General features: G+C 37.6%; 1 protein-coding gene and 1 long non-coding RNA gene across 4 annotated transcripts; both read right to left on the bottom strand.

Moving 5' to 3' along the window:
- Window positions 1–17,749: 17,749 nt before the first annotated feature.
- Window positions 17,750–21,182, bottom strand: LOC110923092. 2 transcript variants are annotated; one of them, XR_004887224.1, is made up of 8 exons: window positions 21,070–21,182; window positions 20,823–20,952; window positions 20,434–20,577; window positions 20,119–20,235; window positions 19,129–19,224; window positions 18,925–19,039; window positions 18,284–18,376; window positions 17,750–18,070 (listed from the first exon to the last, which is right to left on the bottom strand). It is a non-coding gene; the product is annotated as an uncharacterized LOC110923092 (long non-coding RNA). The 2 variants fall into 2 exon arrangements; XR_002583715.2 differs by lacking the exon at window positions 20,119–20,235 and having other exon boundaries at window positions 17,757–18,070.
- An 86-nt stretch (window positions 21,183–21,268) lies between these two features.
- LOC110923091 (eukaryotic translation initiation factor 3 subunit E-like) lies at window positions 21,269–22,228 on the bottom strand. 2 transcript variants are annotated; one of them, XM_035987135.1, is made up of 4 exons: window positions 22,065–22,228; window positions 21,736–21,988; window positions 21,469–21,536; window positions 21,269–21,358 (listed from the first exon to the last, which is right to left on the bottom strand). In XM_035987135.1, exons 2-4 carry the CDS (start codon window positions 21,948–21,950, stop codon window positions 21,321–21,323), a joined length of 321 nt encoding a protein of 106 aa, XP_035843028.1. In that variant the 5' UTR covers window positions 21,951–21,988; window positions 22,065–22,228; the 3' UTR covers window positions 21,269–21,320. The 2 variants fall into 2 exon arrangements, 1 of the variants encoding a protein (XP_035843028.1); XR_002583714.2 differs by having other exon boundaries at window positions 21,295–21,358; window positions 21,469–21,562; window positions 21,736–22,228.
- Between the last annotated feature and the right edge of the window lie 218 nt (window positions 22,229–22,446).

The raw sequence follows: 22,446 nt of genomic DNA, 5'->3' as shown, positions 1-22,446 counted from the left end.
AATGCAGCTGCTCGAAAATCTCGGCATGATTTGTTGAAGAAAGAGTTTGAATCCTTTCAGTTTTTGGAAAACGAGACTCTGAACGATATGATCACACGTTTCTATCATTTGATTAGTGAGATGTGTGCTTATGGAGTTGTTGCTACTCAACAAGAAATGGTGAGTAGATTTGCTGACGCCTTACCTCCAAAGTGGAGTTCCTTCATTGAACTGTTGAAGCATACTGGAACTCTAGATCAAGTCAACATCTATGAGTTCATTCAAAAGCTGGAACATAAAAATGATGAAGAGATTAGGAAAGCAAGGCGTGCTCCAGCTCCTCAGAATACGGAAATGTATCTTCCAGGATTCGATGTTTTGGCAAGATCCGCTGCAGCTCAGCAACAGCAACCTAAGCTGCAGACTGCATTTGTGTCCAATACAAGTTCAAGTTCCTTTCCGTTTCCTCAGTCAACAGCTGCTCCACCACAACCTCAATTCGATCCGAGGTCTTACATTCCTGTTCCAACACAGCCACAACCACAACCTCAACAACAACAACAGCAAGCTCACTATACAAGCAATCCTCAACCTCAACCCCAAAGTCATCACACAATCCGAGTCGACAACTCAAATCTTTCACACCTTAGCATTGAAGTCGCTAAGGAACATATGGAGATTATCAACACCATGGTCAGTGCATACTGTGGTTTGGTAGCAGGTCAGCTTGGAAACATCAACATGACCAATGAAGATTATGATCAGATCGACAAGGAAGAAATGGAGTTGATGGATATTAAATGGGCTTTTGCTAGTGCGGTTAGAAGGGCAAAAGATTTCATGGCACGAACTGGAAGAACTTCGTTGGAAGGAAAGAAAAACACGAAGTATGGGTTTGATATTAATGCCGTCACGTGCTTTAATTGTGGCGAGAAAGGGCACTTTAAACGTGAGTGCACTCGACCAACAAAACACGGCAATCACAACCCTTTCAGAAACCAGACAAATGTGAATGCCCAACAAGAAAACCGTGAGAGAAGGATGGTGGCAGTGAACAACAATCAAGGACAGCCTGGAACTACCAATCACAATCGTGCTTTGGCTGTTCAAGCAGATGAAGGATGTGACTGGTCAGTTCAGTTTGGTGAAGGTGATCAGGGAAGTGGAACTGCTTTGTATGCTAAAGTCATCGAGCAGGTTCAAAAAGAAGAATCTTCTGGAAGCGATGACAGTTCTGGTTATTCTGGAAGTTCAGATGAAGAAGGCTCTGTTTCTGGGGATAATCACTCAGAGCCTGATGTGAATGAAGAAGGAGATGATGATATTCAGGAGCTACTAAATGAAGCTGATGAGCTTAAATGTCAGAAATCAATTCTGATTAGGAAGGCTGCTACTGCATCAAAGGAAATGGAAAAGCTATTTTCTGAAGATGGAGCTTTTTCTTTTCAAACTGCCTTTATGGCAAACGGCTCAGCCTCTACTAGTCAGGTAACTTCTGAACCCCCTGCTCCTAGTATTTGTAAATCATGTGCAGAGATGAAGCTTGAATCAGAAAAGCTTCATAGTCATAATCAGAGTTTGGTTATTGAACTATCGAAATGCAAAGAGGCGAATATGGCTTTAACTCGGAACGAAAAAGATTTTAAGGAAGTAATTGAAACTTTAAAGAAAAATGTTTCCGAAGTTAATAAAGTAGTTTACCACAAGCAAGTAAGTATAAATGAATATATTAACACTGTGGAAGAAACTAAGAAGCAACTAGCCATTGCCAAATCTGAGCATGATGCGATCAAACAGAAGTTGGAAAGTTATTCTAACTCCCGATTTGTGCTTGATCACATCATCGATGTTCAACAATTGAAAGGGAATCAGAAAGGCATAGGGTACAAGAAATGTCCGCCCCCTGTTATGAACAATTATACCAAGATGCCTGATGAGGAGGAAATGCCTCGGTATGAACCCAGTGTGCCTCTTGATTTTGAGGAATTTTCTACTGGCCTAGGGTTCAAACCGGACAGTTCATCTAACGCATCCGAAAAGCAACAAGAAGCATCAACATCCATGGATCAAAGTTCTCCAATCATTGAGGACTGTGAGACATCGGATGATGAACCAGAAGTGGATGTGAGTGAACAGGATAACTCACTTAACAAGATGAAAGGAGTTGTCATTCCCATTGAGAATCACATCCTGTGTGATCCTGACACTCCTGCCGTTTCATCAGTCAAGAAACAAGTGATAGATCCTGTCAAGGTTGAAAAGAAGGCGGTGTCTACTGTTAAAAGCAGTAATGTGTTGTATACCTTGGTTGGAGATAGTAAAATCTATTCAGATCACGTTTTTTCCAATTAAAAATGTAAATAAATCTTTGATTGATAAAGTCTTTGAAGACAATACAAACAAATTTTTGGGAAAAACTCTACCAGGAATTGTGGTAACACAATGTGATCCAATTCCTAAATCTGAAATTAGAAAACAGTTTAGGAATCAGAAATCTCCAACCACTCTACGACCTAGTGCTTCTAAAGGTAAACAACCAATCAATCGAGCTCAAAAGCCTGAAACAACAAGAGCTCGAGTTCAAAAGAAAGAAAAGGATGTCAAGTTTGTGTCATCCAAAGGTACTGATAAGATTGAAACTTTTGAAAACAAATCTAATACAGATTTTGTAAAACAAGTCACAATCTTAAAACGAAACAGTGATAACAATTACACTCAACACACAAACGGGTGTGATGAAAAGGCTAGTACCTCTGGGTCCACGACCTCGACATCTTGTGGTCAGTCAAGATCTCCTAAGCTTGTTGAAAGGAGAAAATGTTTTAAGTGTGGAACAATTGGGCACATCATCAGAAATTGCCCAAGTATTCCAAAGCAAAAATTTGTTGAGAAAGTTCCACCTGAAACAACTCACCCCCAACGTCGTTCGGTTTCACCTAAAAATGATAAACGAACCGTAAAAGAACAAGAAACCAAACAACGACGTAAAAACATAAAAACTGTTGAAAAAGCTTTAAAATCTGAAGTTAAAACAGTACAAAAGGAACCAAGTGTGTCACAACCTGTAAAACCAGAATCTTCAGAAACTGGTAGGCACAGACAAACTTGGTTACCTAAGTCGGGTGACAATTCAGGGGGAGCAGTTGTTCTTGAAAACCATCAAGAGATAGAGCTTACGTATCGTGATGCCAAGGGACGACCCAAGACCACTAAGGCTTGGGTCCCCATTCTCAACTGATGTGTTTATTTGACATGTGCAGGATGTTCTAGGAGGAACTATTAATAGTCATTGGATTGTTGATAGTGGAGCATCCAGGCACATGACTGGCGACTTACGGCTCCTGTATGACGTGAGAAATATTAGAGGAGGGTATGTTGCTTTTGCGGGTGATAAAGGGGGGTACATCACTGGAGAAGGAAGTATCTCCAATGGCATCGTGTGTTTTGATAAGATCAATTATGTGAAGCAAATTGATCACAATCTTCTCAGTGTGTCGCAAATCTGCGATAAAAAGTTCTCAGTAATTTTTGATGATGCTGGCTGCTATGTGCTGAAACCTGGATTCAAAATTCCACAAGAATGGATTCTCTTATCGGCTCCGAGAGTTAATGATCTTTATATTCTCGACATGAGCCAGGCGATTACAACATCTGCACAAGTTACTTGTTTTGTCTCAAAAGCCACAGAAAAGGAGTCTATATCTTGGCACAGAAGAATGGGACACATTCACTTGAGAAAGATGAATCATTTGGTGAAGAATAATCTTGTGAATGGTGTGCCTGTAAGAAGTTTTCATCTACAAGATATCTGTGTCTCGTGCCAAAAGGGGAAGCAAACGAAGAAGTCTCACCCTTTGAAGAAAATCAACACTGTCAGCATGCCTCTCGAACGTCTTCATATGGACCTTTTTGGACCTATGAAGCACAAGACAACGTTTGGTGATGCTTATTGTTTAGTAGTTACTGATGACTACTCTAGATTTTCTTGGGTATCTTTTATGGCACACAAGAGTGAAACTCCTGGCATCCTCAAGGATCTTCTTACAATGTTGGAGAATCTCTATACGTTGAAAGTGAAAAGGATCCGAAGCGACAATGGAACTGAATTCAAGAATCAAGTTATGGATGAGTTTTGTACTTCTAAAGGCATTCTTCATGAGTACAGTTCTCGTTATACTCCACAACAAAATGGTGTCGCTGAGAGGAAGAATCGTACTATTATTGAAACTGCAAGAACAATGTTAGTAGAGTCGGAACTCCCTATTCAATTCTGGGGAGAGGCTGTATCGGCTGCTTGCTACACGTTGAACAGAGTTCTTACAGTAAAGAGACATGGCAAGACTTGCTTCGAACTCCTTCAGAAAAGGAAACCGGATCTTTCTTACCTTGAACCGTTTGGTGCTCCTTGTACTATGATTGAGCCGGATGGAAAGTTTGGTGCACGAGCTATCGAGGGTTTCTTCCTTGGATATGCTACTCCGAATTTTCGTGTTTGGAATCTAACTACCAAAAAGATTGAGCTATGGAGCGAAGTTAGGGTTCAAAGGTACACGAGTCCAATTAGGGCTCCGGGTGATCCGTGGATGTTCGATTATGATGGGCTATTTGACTCCTTTAATCTGCCAACCTTTGACGAAGAATCAGCAGCGGCTCGGATGTTGTTGGAAAGTGACAACGCTGCTGTCTCGCCATTGGTTAGACCTATTGTTGTTGACCCTCAAGCTTCTACGTCTGTCAACAACATGGTTCAAAATGAGGTTTATGAAGATGCTGCTGACTATAATGACTCTTCTGAAGATGATGAATATCATGATGCAGCCGAAGGATCTTCAGCTCCAGCTGCTCCTGTTCAAGGTGCCTCTGGTGATACACCTCATACGCAGAATGTAGATACTGCTGAAGGGAATGCATCCACCTCTACCCACATTCCTGGTGTGGAGTTGGTTGTTGATCTTAATCTGAATAATTTGGGTATCAATGCTCGTGTGCCAGATAATCCTGAAATGAGGATTCACGATACCCATCCCCAGCAGAATATCATTGGAGATGTCCATCGCGGGGTGCAGACGCGTAATCAGCTGAGAAACAACCGGAATGTTGGTTTGTATTCAGCTATAAGAGAATCTGGTCAACAGAATGACTGGTCCTTCGCGTGTTATGTGTCACAAGAAGAACCAAAGTCGTGGAAAGAAGCATTGAAAGATAGTGCTTGGGTTGAAGCCATGCAGGAAGAGTTACAGCAATTTCACAAGCTTGGTGTTTGGAAGCTTGTTGAAAAGCCCGAGAACTACAAGAAGATTGGCACTCGATGGGTCTTCAAATGCAAGAAAGACGATCGTGGAGTGGTTATTAGAAACAAAGCTCGTTTAGTCGTTCAAGGTTTTCGTCAGATAGAAGGAATCGACTACAACGAAGTCTATGCACCAGTTGCACGTCTGGAAGCTATTCGGATCTTTCTGGCTTATGCCTCATTCAAAGGATTCAAGGTTTACCAGATGGACGTCAAAAGTGCATTTCTACATGGTGTGGTTGAAGAAGAGGTATATGTCGAACAGCCTCCAGGTTTTGAAGATCCTGTTCATCCCGATCGGGTTTGGTTGCTCAACAAAGCTCTCTATGGTCTTCATCAAGCGCCACGAGCTTGGTATGCAACCTTATCTACATATCTGCTGGAGAACGGTTTTCGAAGAGGTCTTATCGATTGTACTCTCTTCATCAAAGAACAAGATGGAGATCTTCTTCTGGTACAGGTATATGTTGATGATATTATTTTTGGTTCTACTAATGATGTTTTGTGTAGGAATTTCGAGCGCATCATGCAGGATAAGTTCGAGATGAGTGCTATGGGGGAAATGAATTTCTTTTTGGGCCTACAAGTGCAACAAACGGAGTCTGGGATGTTCATCCATCAGACTAAATATGTTGGAGACATCTTGAGCCGGTTCCAGATGTCCGATGCAACGCCCATTGGTACCCCACTGCCAACTAATCACGGAATAACTCCTGACTTGAAGGGTGAACCTGTTAGCCCTTCATACTATCGCGCGATGATCGGATCCCTTATGTACCTCACAGCATCAAGGCCAGATATAATGTACCCAACGTGCCTTCTTGCCAGATATCAAGTTAATCCGAAGGCCTCACATCTTGCAGCTGTCAAAAGGATTTTTCGTTATTTGAAGGCTTACCCCGACACCGGTCTGTGGTATCCTAGGGATAATAACTTTGACTTGGTCGCATTCAGTGATTCTGATTTTGGCGGATGTAAAATCGACGGCAAATCCACAACGGCTGGATGTCAGTTTTTAGGAAATCGCCTAGTCACATGGCAGTGCAAGAAGCAAACGTGTGTCGCTACATCAACATGCGAAGCTGAATACATTGCTGCCTCAAGTTGTTGTTCACAAGTTCTTTGGATCCAACAACAATTGCGGGACTACGGTTTTGAATTCCTAACTACTCCTATATACGTTGATAATTCTGCTGCTTTAGATATCACTAAAAATCCTGTGCAGCATTCAAAGACCAAACACATCGAAATCAAATATCACTTCATACGTGATTGCTTTGAGAAAAGGCTAATCGATGTTGTTAAGGTCCACACCGATGACCAACGTGCCGACTTATTTACCAAAGCTTTTGACAAATCTAGATTTGACTTCTTATTATTGGTAAATGGCATTAAGGTCAAGCAAGAGTAAACCAACATCGGAAAATCATTTTTGTAAATATCTTTGTGTGTTTTTAATTTATCTTAGTTTGTTGATTTTAGGGGGAGTATATCCAAAAATCGGAAAATACAAAAACATCGAAAAATTTCAAAAACACAAAAACAATAGAAAAACAAAAATGAGTTTCCTGGCGAGCAAAAGAGAAAATGATAGTACATCAGTGGTCTATCCAAACCTCTTTTAACCTGAAATGAAAAGCGATAAGCAGCTCTATATAAGATGTATCGGTAGGCTCACAATCATTTTAAAGTGTGCAGGGTGATATAAATCTTAATCGACTGAAGATCAGGTGGGAACCATTCATTGGCATATGGTCTTAGTACCGAAATTTCGTTTGATAGATTGCCGAGGTTCTGAGATATTCGGTCTTTATGCTGCTTATCATCTGGGTATCATGGTTGTATCTTTTACCGAAAAATAACGGGGACGCAAGTCTAGATCTTCCATGATACTATACATACGTGTACATATTACATACTGCATTCGACCTCAATAAGTGATAAACAATCACATGTCCAAATCAAATAAGTGATAAAATATCACATTTATCCGGGTGTCAAGTTCGTCTCTCTGCTGTACGAAAGTACTGACCTGTTCACGGACTTGCACCTGTGCCCTCATGCATACGAAAATCAAGTTCCTCATCAATAAGTGATTATATCACATAGGGCTTGTTTTCAAATCAAAATAAGTGAGTATCTCACAATTTATACGGTCAAACAGATGATAATCGGTATACTCACCGGTAAGATGAACTCTCGTGCATACCTTGATACGGGAATGTGTCGTGATGTGGATGAACACCGGTCGGTAAGTATAAATCATACCTTAACGTATCCCCTCGCCATGATTACATCTGATAAGTTGAGCTTAAGTGGACAACAATACCGATAATTGTTATAGGATGCTTATCTTAATGTTAACTAACTGAACAACAAGAGTGTTTTGGCATGACCGTACACTGATATGATTCTCTTACCCTCGAAACTCGCAAAAAGAATGTTTGTATATATTTATTTATTTACTGCTTAACTTTTATTGTTTTTCTTTTAAACAGTCTCGTCGTTTGGTGCATATCAGCACGACATTAGCGGTGATGTCGTTTGATAACACTCAAAGGATTTTAAATTGTTGTCTTTTTCTTTCAAAAATACCAAAAAGATTTTAGGTGTGTTTTAATATAAACTTTATAAAAGCCAAAAAGATTTTCTTTCTACTTTATTTTCGATCGTACGATGTTGGAGCTCGAGTCTTCGTTACCTGAAACCTGAACGAAAACCGAATTGACTAAATCTTCATAAACGGTCGAAATTTGCATGTTTTGAAAGTTAAAGACTAAAATTGAAAAATTTATTAAACTTTCAAACTGTCGGACGGTGTTTGATTGTGACATGGTCATTCGTGTGTCATTTGCTTATACTATGTTCCAAGCAGTTGTTCTCATTACGCGTTTAGATTTCTTGCATGTGCAGATTCTAAAGGCTAGGAGAACATGGTCGATGACAAGCTTTGGAATGAAGACACGACGAGAAGGCACTCAACTGATGAAGATGATCGAGTAGCCGCTGACCATCCTCAACACCACAAGGATCTCACTTCATAAAGATAAAGTCCATTCACGAGCATAACTCAAGGGGGAGCTTATGTTAAGGGGGAGTTTGTCAACACACTTCCTACATGATACGGGTAGTTTGTTGATACACTCTCTGCTTTCAAGGCGTGAAGACTTTGAAGATCCTCCGACATTGAAGACTTGAAAGGACATCAGAGTTTTGGTAACTCAAAGACCAAAGACCGTCGAAGTTCAAGACGAGTCTGCAACTATAGAAGATAAAGACAAAGCTACAGCCAAGGGGGAGTTTGTTGGTGCACTTGTGTCTGTACTTTGTCTGTATTCGGTCTGTATGTAAACGATGTCCAAAGTCAGTCTGTAAGTTGACCAAGTCAACTATCCTCCTAGTTTGACTTGGACAACATGATGTTGTCTGGATCGAAGGATAGCCTCGAAGGATACAACTGATCCTTCGAGGTGCTCGAAAGATATGGTTCGACCATAGTTCAACCATTAGACATCGAAGGATGATCCTTCGATGTCCATGCTGATCGTTCGAGCTCCCTGTTATCGATAGATGATCCTTCGGACCATCTATCGAGTCCTTCGACCAGAACTGCTATGTATGGGTATAAATACCCATGCAGTGTGTTAGTGTTAGACAGATGCACACAGACAAGAGATAGAGAGCATTCTGCTGGAAACACACACACACACTTGAGAGTTTACATCTTTGGTTTTGTAAACATTGTGCTTGTAACCGTAAACCTTCATACGTATTAATACAGTGGTGTTAATCGGTGAACTTTGTGTGTTCTTGTGTTTGTTCTTGCTTCATCCCGGTTTGCCTACTAGCTTGGATTCCGCACTCGCTAGTGGGTTAGTATAACAAGGTTTAGGTTGTTCTCGATCCTCCGAGAAAAGGGACCTACATAGAGGATGAAGCTTTGCGGATATCTTGTAGAATAAGTTAAGAAAACAGGTGGAAAAAGAAGTGGAGGGGCTTACAATGGTCACTTATCAAGTCCTCCCAGGATCCAGGAAATCTCGGACTTCTAGTTAGGATATTTTTCGGCTTTGTACAATAAATAGCTTGATCTAGTCGAGTTAGGATGAACTTTTGCACACAACACACACTCGCAATACTTGCAATCAGGTCTATAACACGTAGTTCTTGATCGATCAAAGGTCACAATTGTAAATTTTCAAGTGTTTAATATACCGGAGCAAGGTAGTTTCCAGCTCCCGGGGTTTTTTGTGCCCGAGATTATCTATCAAAAAGATCAAGGGTTTTTTCCCGGTAACATATTGCATGTGTTCATGTTTATTGTCTACATTCATTGTTAAATCATCACATTTGAACCATTGTGTTAAAGCCCATAACCTAAAATCCTTCTTTCTAGACCAATGATCATGAAACTTACTTTAGGATCCTCAACATCAAACTTACCATTTTCAAGAGCAACTCATCTCACTTTCTCAATTTGGTTAGTAAATTGATCTCACCAGTTTTTGACCAAAACAACGGTATCTTCCAATGTCACCATGTGTGTTGCACATGGGACCTATGCTTTGCTGAACTTCTCTTTCTCTATGCTCCTGCCGACCTCTTCCTGTGACGATGCACAGTTGTGAGGCGGAGAGTCATAGTTCAGGATACGAGGAGTCGTTGGTCCCCTCTGTTGCGATTTCTCACGCAACCTTTGGTACTCGTCCGCAAGGTTTGCTTGCCTTCGGACGAACCGCATTTCAAGGGTTTCCCCTTCTTGTAGTTATGGCTCTTGCTGTGTGTGCGTGTCCACATGGCTGAAACTGAAGGACGTGTCTTGGTTCCTCCTTATGGTATTGTGGGTAACCCTAATGATGGTACCCACCGCAATGTCCTCCTAGTCATGTTCATTGTTGTTGGGATCAGTGTCATGTGAGGTGGCCCAACGGCCGCCGTCTTCAAACTTGAACCGTAGAGTGGAAAAGGGGGTGGAGTTTGATCAGCCGTATGATCAAAAAAGAAAAAAATCGATGATAAGTGTGTTCTAGCAAATGGGATGGGGCCAATGAACACCAGTCAGCAGTCAGTGGCGGAGATTGGCCAATGAAAGTCATGGGACCAAAAATTTTTTTCTTTCGCTATATTTCGGGTTATATGTTTGGGTCAGATATTCGATTCGGGTCGGGTCAAACAATAATAATTCGAAATAAAATTATATAATCTTCATTCATTCAAACGAGGCGCTCTTACTCATAACATAATGCTATATAATGTTTAACAAAAATAAAGACCAAATATTTATAATGATACGAGATAAATGTTAAGTACTTGGACGAAAAATTACAACTCAGCCCAATGATCTTTAAGATAAATGGTAACTACCTTTAAGAGCATTAAGATAAAAAAAAGAACCCTCAACTTTGATTTATATATAAACTAGTAACAAACTTTACTTAAAGTATAGCCCTTCACATTTTTTTTAACTCAATACAAAATATGTAAAAATATTTTTGACAATAAACTTGGTAGGGGTAGGGGAATTTTAGGCAAAATAATTGGCGGGGGCAGACCTATATAATTTTAAAATTTTCGGACGAAAAAATGGAAATATTACACTTCTAACCGAAACACTCGGGGGACGGCTGCACCCCCGATTCCTTAAAAGCTACGCCATTGCACCAGTTCAAATCTGTAGGGATAGAACTATAAGTGGTATCTTGACAAGGGGGTTATCTTTTATATCTTCTCTTCGATCGATACAATTGGGACTTGAGAGCAATCTGCAAAACAGAACACCATTACTCGTTAAGATGAGGAGAGGGTTCTTCTCTTAACTAGGCTCCGACATGAGAATAAGTAGTTGTTCTTTCAAGGAAGAAAGGAAAAGAAGTTTGTGTTAAAAGTGAGAGAGTGAGAAATCGAATGCTTAAACCTTTGGTGGAGCTTGGTAGTTACAGCTAGATGGTTGGTGAAGGATTCGGTTGACGGGCTCAAGGGCTAAACGTCGTTTTCAAGGCAATATCCATTTGGTCCCCTCTAACACGACAGGAAGTGTGCATAGAGGTGGGAGTACGTCCATGCGTTGTGATTGACCACACGTCACATTCCAAATTTACTTGTGTCGTATGTCATCAGATGTTAGTGGAGTTCATGGAACAATGGAATGGTGTGAGCTGATTAATTTCACATCACAATCCATTGTACTTCTTGTCCTGTGCACGATTCATCATCATGGGGGTTACTTAACAGAGAGCCAGGCGCCTGCTGATTGGCAGCAGGCAATTGTAGGTTGTACTATTGTCCGTATAGGTCCCTGTTAGTTGGCTAGGTTGCACGCCCGCGGTAGTGACCCGTACAGGAACTTTTGGACCAACTGAGTGTTTTTATCTTTATGTGGGGGTATGGTCTTGTATGCGCATGAGCTGGGCTGCGTCATGCGCGACATCTGGGACCATACCCCTTTAATCGATTAAAACTGTAACTGAATATGAAACATTAAGAAACAATAAAAGTACAGAGAGATCAAAGATCTATGGAATTGAAATCGAATACAAATGTAGACGAACCTGCTAGAGAGATCATAGATCAATGGAATTGAAATTGATATGGAAAAAGAGATGAAAATCAGATCACACAAAAATGCCATTTTCACTTCAGATTAAGTTCTTGCCCCAACCCAGTAGTCAATCTGCATTTAACCTCTTCAAATGCTAAATTTAGAGGGAAGGTCGGAGTTGAATTGGCAGTTCATCCTCCATTTTTGTTTAACCCGAAACTTGAAGAATTGCATATGTGATGCCCCTGGACTCGGTGAACAACAAAAAAAAAAAAAAAACCAAAAACCGTGCACCCCACACCGATTAACAGGGTGAATGGGGGATGCCATATCTGTTTTTTTTTTTTTATTTGTTTGAAAGTGGTTTTTGACAAAGAAGAAGATTGTTTTTTAGACCGGAAAAAAAGTTGATTTTTTGATTTTTTCAAGAATTTCTTAATTATTACATATTTTCAAAACAGAACCTAAAGTTTATTTAAGTTCTAGAAGGATCCTAAAATTTGCTTATTTTTATGTGCATATTATAACTTTCTAAATATATTCCAGTTTTACGATTTAAATTAAAATAAAATAATTAAGTTATGTTATTTTTATTTTACCTAAAACTTTTTAAATATAATAATGTTTAAAAAAAGTTTATTTGAGTTTGAAAATGGTGGCTGGCGCGATATGTATAGCGCTGTATGGAGGGAGGATTTTGAAAAATGGACCAATCACAAACAAGCATGCTTTTTTATATTAATTAATAAAATTGAAAATTATTAAATAGGTAATGACGGGTAGAGGCTTTATGACTACGGGCTCTAGTGATATAACGCCCCATAAAGCCCCCGTGTGACGTGGCACGACACGTGTCGCATAACGCCCCACAAGGGGCTTTATGACTACGGATGGCCTAATGTGTCACACGGGGAGATCTGAGAAAAAAAAAAACAAGACGACACCCTTCACCTTAATGGGATGGAACAAGCTTTTGTAACTGCTAAAAAACGTAAAACTGCCTAATTTGTAAGAGAATGGACAAGAAAAGGTGGAGGCTAGGATATTGATGTGAACTGCCATGTTAGGAGTTAAAATTGGAGTTTAAATGGCCATGATTTCACCTCGGCAAGATCTAATAGTGGAGAATAATTTGGAAAAGGAAAAAGGGTCAGTGAGATCATAGCAATATATAATATGATACCTAAACTAAACTATTGATTATTTACATAAACCCACTAACTATTAACCAAACTTTGTTAACAATTATGACGCTAACAGAGCATTCGTTAACAACTACAGCTAAAAGAAGTAAATGTTGAGTACTACGCCTACGGTGTGGTACAAACATCAATTTAAGTTGAAAAGATATGTTGGTACGACGGTGAGCATATGATCAACTAGGAAAACTAATGTTTTGATGTATATCTTAAACTTGTGGCTAGATTCAAGTACATGGGTCCATCCCATTCAATTCTGACTCACTTGAAATATAAGAGATATACCAACGTAATACGTTCACGCAAGTAGTTGTAGTGCCCTAACCACGTAATATATTAAAATCATCATTCTGAACAATTGTTTGTCGTTAATTTGTAAGGGAGTGGCTCCGCTTCCAATGTGAGAGATTTTTTTTTTTCTAATGGAGAGGGACCTGCCAAGTGTGTGAGAAGCGGATGTCATGTATATTAGCTATCTGGAATGCTCTTTTAAAATTCAATAAATTTCAAGTACCTAGCTAGTATAGAGTTCTATGATCAGCTTTGGTTCATGTTCATTTAACATGTTCAACACTCTCCAACAGTGGTGGAGGTATAATATAACGAGGGGTATCATGGGCTACGGCTCAAGCCTGTTTTCGTAGTGTATTTTTTTCGATTTTATATAAAAGATAACTTTGAACAAATACGGGGATACCCTTAGAAAATAGGATACTTTAATTTATTAAAATTCCAATTTTTTTAAGCCTAAAACCTTTTACAATAACTTGTATAATAATTAAGCCAAAATTTAGAATAATACAATTAAAAGATGCCGAATTAATAAACATAGCCCAAGCCCCAAAACAATTTTTTTTTATCATCGTTTTTTTATTAGTTTATGATTGCATTGTAAAAAATTCTTTTTGGATTACTAAATTAATGGGCTAGCCACTACTAGAAAAAGGGACACTTTTCTACAGAAATTTCCTACACAATTTTTTTTCGTTACAGATTACTACGCTTCTAGTAGTGAGCTCCGCAAATCCTCTCCAATACTTTAATCCGTTGTCATTAATGGATAGCATAATTATTCACTTATCATATATCCATGCAATCCTGGTATGTGAGCTTCTGAGTAAAGAGTACTGAAGTTTCTTTTATTCTCTACAATTATAATATATATTGGATATGAATTGAAAATGGTAGATTGATAACTAGATACTCAAACTTGAGGGTATAGTGGTATACGATTACTGGATTCGTATTATTCTTAGCATCAATAAACTACTAGAAAATTACGAAGGAGGCTCATGTGAATGAGAATATTTTATTCTTTTGCTCAGTTTAATTGATGTGTAACCATAAATTATTGCTTATGCATTTGACTTGTACGCGTTATTTTAGTTTATTTCTATATAAATAATTTAAAATAAATACAGTACATTCCTGGAAAAGATATTGATAGGCCAAGCCATGTGAGACTCTATCATCCAAATTAACGTGCAATGCAGTGTATATATAAGTCTCAAGCCCTTCTCAAAATGGTGCAAGTGTTGTTTGCTATCCCATCTTAAGTAAATTATTTCCAAAATAGTATTCTTTCAGGAGCTTATACATACTTCTTTTTCCACGGTGGTTAAGACAGATGGGTCTCATGCGGTTATCTTCTTTGATTTCTATTTTAAAATGCTTCAGCAGATTTTGCAGCAGAAAGCATCATTGGGATGTGCCAAAAGGTCATCTTGCAGTGTATGTTGGTGAAGAACAAAAGAGGCGATTTGTTATCCCGATATCATACTTGGAACAACCATTGTTCCAAAACTTGTTAAGTCAGTCGGAGGAAGAATTTGGGTTTGATCATCCGATGGGAGGTATAACACTTTCATGCCAAGAGGATTTGTTTAACCAGCTCACAACCATACTACACTCTTTATGATATATCATAGGTCAAGGCAGATCTGCTACACCTATAAACTATTTTGAGGTGTTGTATAGTATATGAAAGTAGTGTTTATGTGTTATTACTTACGTATCTAACACTCGGATATATTAATATGGTGATCCGGTATAAGTATTTATGGGATACAGAGAGAAATATATCAACTGTTTAATTTTGTTCTTTTCTCTCTGTTGAGGGATATACAGAGAAATATATCAATTTATATTTGGGCATTAAAGGGGATTACCGTTCAAAGTATAGTATAAATGTCTTCTCTTGCGTTTGACAAAAAAATGGTTAAAAAGATAAGTTCAAGTCATTGCAAAAGTAAAAAAAACTGCATTACAAGTTATCTTAAATTTAATATTTGTATGGTGTGAATTGTAGTCGCATATATAAACATATTAAATTGCGAAGCCATCCTTGGCTATATGTACGTAGCATTGGAAAAGCTTCAAAAACTGCATAATTGTAGGTTGTACAGTGTTAATCTTTCTTTTCTTGAGACTCCTTCGTTGATTGAACTCCGCCTTTTTAGCCTTCCTTTTGTTTCCAATGTTTCTTTTTTCGAAACCGAGATTGAATTCTCTAATTCTATACACAGACTTTTGTTTCCAATGTTTCTTTTATTTTAAAGGAAACTACCCTCTTGATCGAACAAATCATAAGTCTTCTCTTGATCTTCTTGAATGAAAATAAGGTGGGGATTTCAGGTCGAGTCATCAGTACCGTCATGATTCGCCTAAGTATATATGTCTTCAAATTCAATCGGCTTATCTTCTCAGCTCTTAAAGGATGGCTCTGATGCCATTTGTAGAATATGTCGTTGTGTCTGAAAGGGTAATTTGAAGAGAAAGTAGGATTAAACACTAATATCTATTAGATTACAAATTATGATTACATGGTTTGGGTATTAAGTTTAGTATATTGAATAATATCCTAATTATATAATATTATTATATGGACTTCGACATCGTAGTGGCATACCAAATGTACATAGAACTAAAATACAATATGATTATTATATATCTGGCCCGACGGTAGTCAGCGTACTGAGCGTATAATAGTCCTAAAAAATGTAAAATAAGTATTATATCGACTTCGATGTCAAAGTTGGTGTAACAAGCGTAAATAGTCCTAAATATATAATATTATTATTATATCGACTTCGACGTCGTAGTTGGCGTAACGAGCGTATATACTAAAAATACAATATTCTTATATATCCGGTTCCACGTCATAGTCGGCGTACCGAGCGTATAATAATCTAAAAATATAAAATAAGTATTATATCGACTTCGACTTCGAAATCGGCGAAACGAGCGTAAATAGTCCTCTATATATAATACTATTATTATATCGACTTCGACGTCGTAGTCGTCATACCTCCTAAAAAATATAAAATATTGACGTCGAAGTCGGTGTAACGAGCGTAAATAGTACTAAATATATAATATTGTTATTATTATCTCGACGTCGTAGATGGCGTGCCGAGCATGTATATATAGGACTAAAATAAAATATAATTATTATATATCCGCTTGGTCGTCGTAGTTGGTGTACCGAGCGTATAATAATCCTAAAATAATATAAATAAGTATTATGTCGACTTCGACGTCGAAGTCGGCCTAACGAGCGTCAATAGTCCTAAATATATAATATTATTATTATATCGACTTGGATGTTGTCACACCTGCTCGTAGGCGGAAGCGCGAGGTGTGATCGTGATTATCTCTCATTGCATACCGAGCGTATATAGTCCTAAATATATTGTTATTATTATTATTATTATTATTATTATTATTATTATATTGTTTTTCAGGATGATGATGGACGATGATAAGGATGGAGCAGCAACAGCAGACGGGTCCACTTCCGGGTCACCTATACTTGGAGTTTCCCCCAGGTGGTCACTAGGCGGTTTGTTGGGAGTCTATTGAGACCGCGGTGAGGCGGCTTAAGCGCGAGAGACCACCTAGTGACCACCGACATGCATCCTCCCAAGTTTGGCGCAATAAGTTTTCGAATCGATGAGTAGTACGAGACTTATGTATTTATAAGGAGTACACCGCTTTTGGCTATAGCATCATCTTAAAAAAAGTGAGAAAGGTGATCTTCGGTGGTTATCGTATATGTACTTGACATTTTTGTTTTTTGGAAAGCTTCTAATGCAACAATGTGTAAAGTTAAGCACTCTCCTTCATAGCTAACGAAATATATATAATCACAATTATTCTTGTGGATAAATCATAGATTCACATTGCTGCTTCCTATAACAAGTTAAGTTCGTGTTGTTACTAGAAAATACACATTACTTGACGCACATTGTGCGTCATAAACGGTAATTATGACACGCAAAAGCATGTTGTTTATTGAGGAGTCATAAAATTAACATGACATGCATTTGTGTGTCATGTTTTTATGACACGCATTTGTGTGTCATTTTTTTAACACACATTTATGACATGCATTTGACGCACATTTAATGACACACATTCATGACATTCATTTTATGACAACTTTTAATGACACATATTTTATGACACGTTTAATGACACACGTTCATGGAAAACATTTATGACACATACGTATGACATTCATATACGCGTGTCATGCTTTTAATTGTTTAAATTTTTTTACAGAATTACTAATTTTCCCTAGATACATGTATAATAACAAAAACAATAAATCTTTTTCATAAAACTAATACATACATATATATATATACTAGTGGGAGACCCGCGCGTTGCGGCGGAGTCAATAATGCGAGACATGAACATATCACCAACTTACCACCAACACTACCATCTACAATACCTTATTTTTAAAAAAGAATAAAACAATAGATTCGTCAATGAAACAAATACACCACTTAAAACATGATGTACAAGTTAATACAGAGCAACATTTGAAAAATATAAGTTGAATGGACCCATTTTTGGTGAATTGGGTTGAAATTTCCACCTCAACTTGTTCTTCGTAGTTGTTACCAACCTTGCACCGTCTTTTGGAGGGCTTCTATAGAAAGAGTATAAGACTGCATATATATCGGGTTCTTTGTCTTTACCCTTTAATGCAGGTGAGGTGTGTTCCATAAAATCAATCTCATGAACACCAACTCTTGTAGCAATATCCTTCAATCACTAAAACGGCTAGTTAGTGAAACTTTATCCAAATGTGATGGTATGGTGTCCCATGCACTTTTAGGGATTATGATGACCTTTCTCATGGGAACAATATGCTCTTTTTATTGCTATATGTTTTCATGAATTACCATAATTATTAATTTTAAATTTTTAAATTTTAAATTTATAAATATTAAGAGGAGTAATTAAATTACAGATTTGGTTACTAACATCATGTTGATGGATGCTGCAATGGTGTACCCGATTGCCACTCCAATAAGATTGGCGTACTGGACAATTCCACCAAGTTTAACTTGAAACCACCTGAAAAGTTTTAAAATATTTTATAATTGGACATTGATTCGCACTGGGTGTATTGAATTTGCTTAGGGCTATCTAAACAGTTTGAGGCCCAGTCTCAGGACTCTCAAAACCGGGTAGACATAATTTGTAAAAGAGTTGGGTCGAACACACGAGACAACTTAAGTTCACTCTTTGGCCCGCTCTTTCCCACGTTTAGATTGAAGCCCAAATTTTTAATATGTATAGATTATAACCTAAATTAAGACGCAAATTTTACATCATATATTTGTTAAAAATATTTTTCTTTTTGTTTTATATATCGGTATATTTAAAAGAATATAACTTATAAAAATAAATAACCAAGCTCGACTTGGTTTGTAAACATACTATACTCGGAGCCCACCCTAGCTCCACTTGGTTTGTATGCGAGCCAAATAAGTCAGTTATCAAATGTTTGAACAATCGGTTTTTATAAATAAGATGGAATTTTAAGAAGCAAGTACCAAGATTGTTTTGAACAACTTTCATATAAGTATAGTTTCATCTACAAATGAAAATAGAAACCGAACCTTCGGTCCAGCGATCCAACCCAGCCGCGCAATTGCACACGCCAGTGACAACATGCCAGAGCCGATGGCTACAGTTATGGTATGTGCACTACTGCACTTACAGTCCAGACAGTCCCTAAAATCCAGATAAAAGAAATAAGAAACCCTTTACAACCGTGGCATTTAACTTTGACTAAAAATGTCAACACAGAGGATAAAATATACCAGTTCTTTTAAAAAGACTGTTGTCATCAAAGTACTTCGACAGAGCGAATCCTCCGGCAAGCTCGAACGCTTGTTCATGCTTCCCAGCAGCGTTCACTACATCATAAAGATTTAAAGATCAGTTCAAGTCTGGTAACCTTTTAAAATCAAATGACTCGCTTGGAATGTCGTTTTTGGTTCCATCCTACAATATATATATATATATATATATATATATATATGCCACAAACGTATTAGAAATAAATAATTGTCAAGACGGTCTACGCCTACCGGTTCTGACACGTTACCCAACCTAAAGCAAACTTGCCCAACCTATTTCAGGGCGTAAAGCAAAATTTAAATTTGACACTTTAGTCTTAGAAAGTTTATTAGCATAAGAAAGTGTCCCTTTTTCTAGGGATGGGACCGAGTTGGAAGTTAAATATGAATATATCTAGTATAATAATATGATATCAAGAATTAAGAAACAAATAACATTTTTTTAAAAACAGAACAAATTATGATATGGGGCCATTTAAAATTTTGGGCGTAAAGTTTATATGTTATAGACTGGCTCAATAACCATTGCCACTCTTGCCACCTCTACAAAGGAGAAAGCAAGCGAGCACTTACGAGTAGGCCTGTCAATAGATGGATATGGATTGGATCATGATCCGATCCATTAATGATCCAACTTAAATGGATCATGATCCGATCCATGATCCAACATAATGGATCGTGATCCGATCCATATCCAAATAATTTTAATGGACGGATCACTACCCGGATCGATCCATATTAAAAAATATAATAAAAAAACTCTAAAAGATTAAAAAAAAAATCATAAAATTGAAAAACAATCTGAAAAAATAAAAGAAATCTAAAAAATAAAAAATTTCTGAAAAATAAAAAATTTCTGAAAATCAAAAAACCATTCTAAAAAATTTAAGGGCGAGAAAGATTTAAGGGCTTAGTGACATGGATATTATTGACCACAATTTAATTCTCAACTTTAGCAGTTTATTGAAGCTAAAACACCACCTCTGTGCTCGATCTCACTGTTTCTTGGTTCCACCACTCTGAACCCGAAAACCCTTCACTCCTGTAATCTGTTGGTGCATATAGAACCTGAAGCTTTGAATGAGCTACATTTAGTCACCAGAATTGTTTAAAAAGTTGAAAGTGTTTATGGATTACTTGTTTTGACACTTTACTCAATGCGTTCATTTAGCCATTTTTTAGAAACTTCTCATATGTTTAATATATTTCCAAGACTATAAACTTAAATTAAGATGGATAAAATAAACATGTGGTATTAGAAAGTACCTAAACCAAACATGCTTGTTTTTTTGGATCATCACACGGCTAACTTTCGACCTCTTTATGTTTCTTAAGGACGTGATATCATCATTCTTCCCTTTGAATTCTACAAATTCTCCTAATAAATGCTTGTTGATGTTTAGCTCCAACCTGCATTGAATATATTATAAATACAAGACAAGAAACTTCTACAATGGAAAGTACCACAAAAGAGTAACTAAATAAAACATTACCAGAGATGGTATGCTTAACCAAAAAACATGTTGAATGGGTTAGAAGTCGACAACAAGTGTGTTTAGTGCATAAACCTCACTAAAATACTTTGGTTTTTATAAAATATTAAATCTGTATTGAGATAATATATTCTTGAAGATCATATTTGGCAGAATAGTTACTTTTAAAACACATAATTTCTGACAAAAAGTGTTTTGGATCCAGCCCAATATGCTCTTTTTCTCCAGTGTTGACAGTGCCCATCGCTCATATGTTACGACTTCGGGTGGAAAGTAATCTGGATGAATGGTGCTGAAATTAATTCATAAAAAAATCAACATAACAAGTACAAAAAGAATCCATAAACCACTAAAATATACTAAAGACTTAAATACCCACGCGTTGCGGCGGAATCGACAGTATGCATACCGGAACATGATACGTATCAAGCAATCAGGTGGTCAATGAACTGACTCGTTGACCAAAGATGGTGCTGTAGAAACGTTGACCACCATTAACATCTTTGAATCGCCACCTAAGCATATGTTTTGACGATGGAAGATGATCAGCATATGTTTCAAAGGAAAAAAATGAATTGTAATATCTAGTTTTCTTATTGATAATATACCTGAAGTATGTGACCTTTGAGTTTTGATAAGGTATGTGCTCTTCCTTCTTTGCTATGTCAAATATGTCATCACTTCGTGATGACAAACTCCTGTTGATGGTGTGGTTTTAAACATGGTAAGAGTTAGTTAGATAAAATGTGTAAACTAACCAGTAAGTAACCTGAACGGGCTCAGCTCGAGCCAGAAGTGTAGTATATACCTGAGTTTCTTTTAGCCGATCCCCGGTTGACCCGCTCTTGGAAAAGGCGTTCACTACCAGCAAGATCTCTAAGGTTATGAACATCTTTTAGTTACTGCTCCAAAGTATATTAATTTTTGATAAGATAAATTCATCCAAATATCAAACACATACAAAATTCAAACAGCAACATAAGTTCTCATTCACACAACCCAAAACCACAAATATCCAACCAAAACAGCCAAAAACAATAACTAAAACCCTAACATAAATAAAAACTTTGACTACCTTGAGGAACATAATCCGTGTGGTACAGAGACTTTGTGAATATCCATAGCGTAATCAACCATATTAGTGTTGTTCAAAAGCTCGATCTTCGCTTTGAGAATCTGATCGTTCGGGTATAGTTCACGCTCCTGAGTGAATTCGAGCAGCGGGAACACGAGATGCCGGTCCAGATTCGGAGCAATTCGAGGTGTCAGATCGTATTTCGCCATCGCCATGAATGAATTTCAAGTTTTTTTTCTCAGATTGGAGATTTCTGGACAGAAATTAGCTTCGGTTATGTTGTAGTGATTGCAGGTTTTGGAATGGGGAATCTGGTTGCTAGGGTTTACCTCTCTTTAATGGGAAGGTGGGAATGGCAAACGGGAACGTTTGTGATTCGTCGGTTGGGGGATTGGGAACGTCGAATTCTGCATTCAAATGGCAGATTAATGATATTAATTGCTAATTCATGAAGAGAGAGGTTGTGTAATCGCAGGGTTGTGTAATGGACTGTGATGTTGTAGGGAGAGGAGGGTAGAAAGGGAAAAGAGTTGTCAAAAATTATAGTTTTTAACTGGCTTTTGATATCCCATCTTAAAATTTTAAGGAAAATTATAACTTTGTACATGGGAAATGCTTATATATAGTACTTCGTATATAGATATACCAAAATAATCCATTACATAATCATTTTTCAAGTATACTACAAATATTTTAATGTTAACAAAAAAT

The sequence above is a fragment of the Helianthus annuus genome, chromosome 17 (assembly GCF_002127325.2).
Source record: "Helianthus annuus cultivar XRQ/B chromosome 17, HanXRQr2.0-SUNRISE, whole genome shotgun sequence".
Taxonomy (NCBI): domain Eukaryota; kingdom Viridiplantae; phylum Streptophyta; class Magnoliopsida; order Asterales; family Asteraceae; genus Helianthus; species Helianthus annuus.
This window is presented reverse-complemented; position numbering and strand designations above follow the sequence as displayed.

Coding starts and splice junctions, on each gene's coding strand:
- LOC110923091 (XM_035987135.1), bottom strand. CDS start 21,950: ATGGCGATGGCGAAATACGATCTGACACCTCGAATTGCTCCGAATCTG. Junction 21,537..21,735: donor CACGGATTATGTTCCTCAAG/GTAGTCAAAGTT, acceptor TCATAACCTTAG/AGATCTTGCTGGTAGTGAAC. Junction 21,359..21,468: donor ATCGGCTAAAAGAAACTCAG/GTATATACTACA, acceptor CACCATCAACAG/GAGTTTGTCATCACGAAGTG.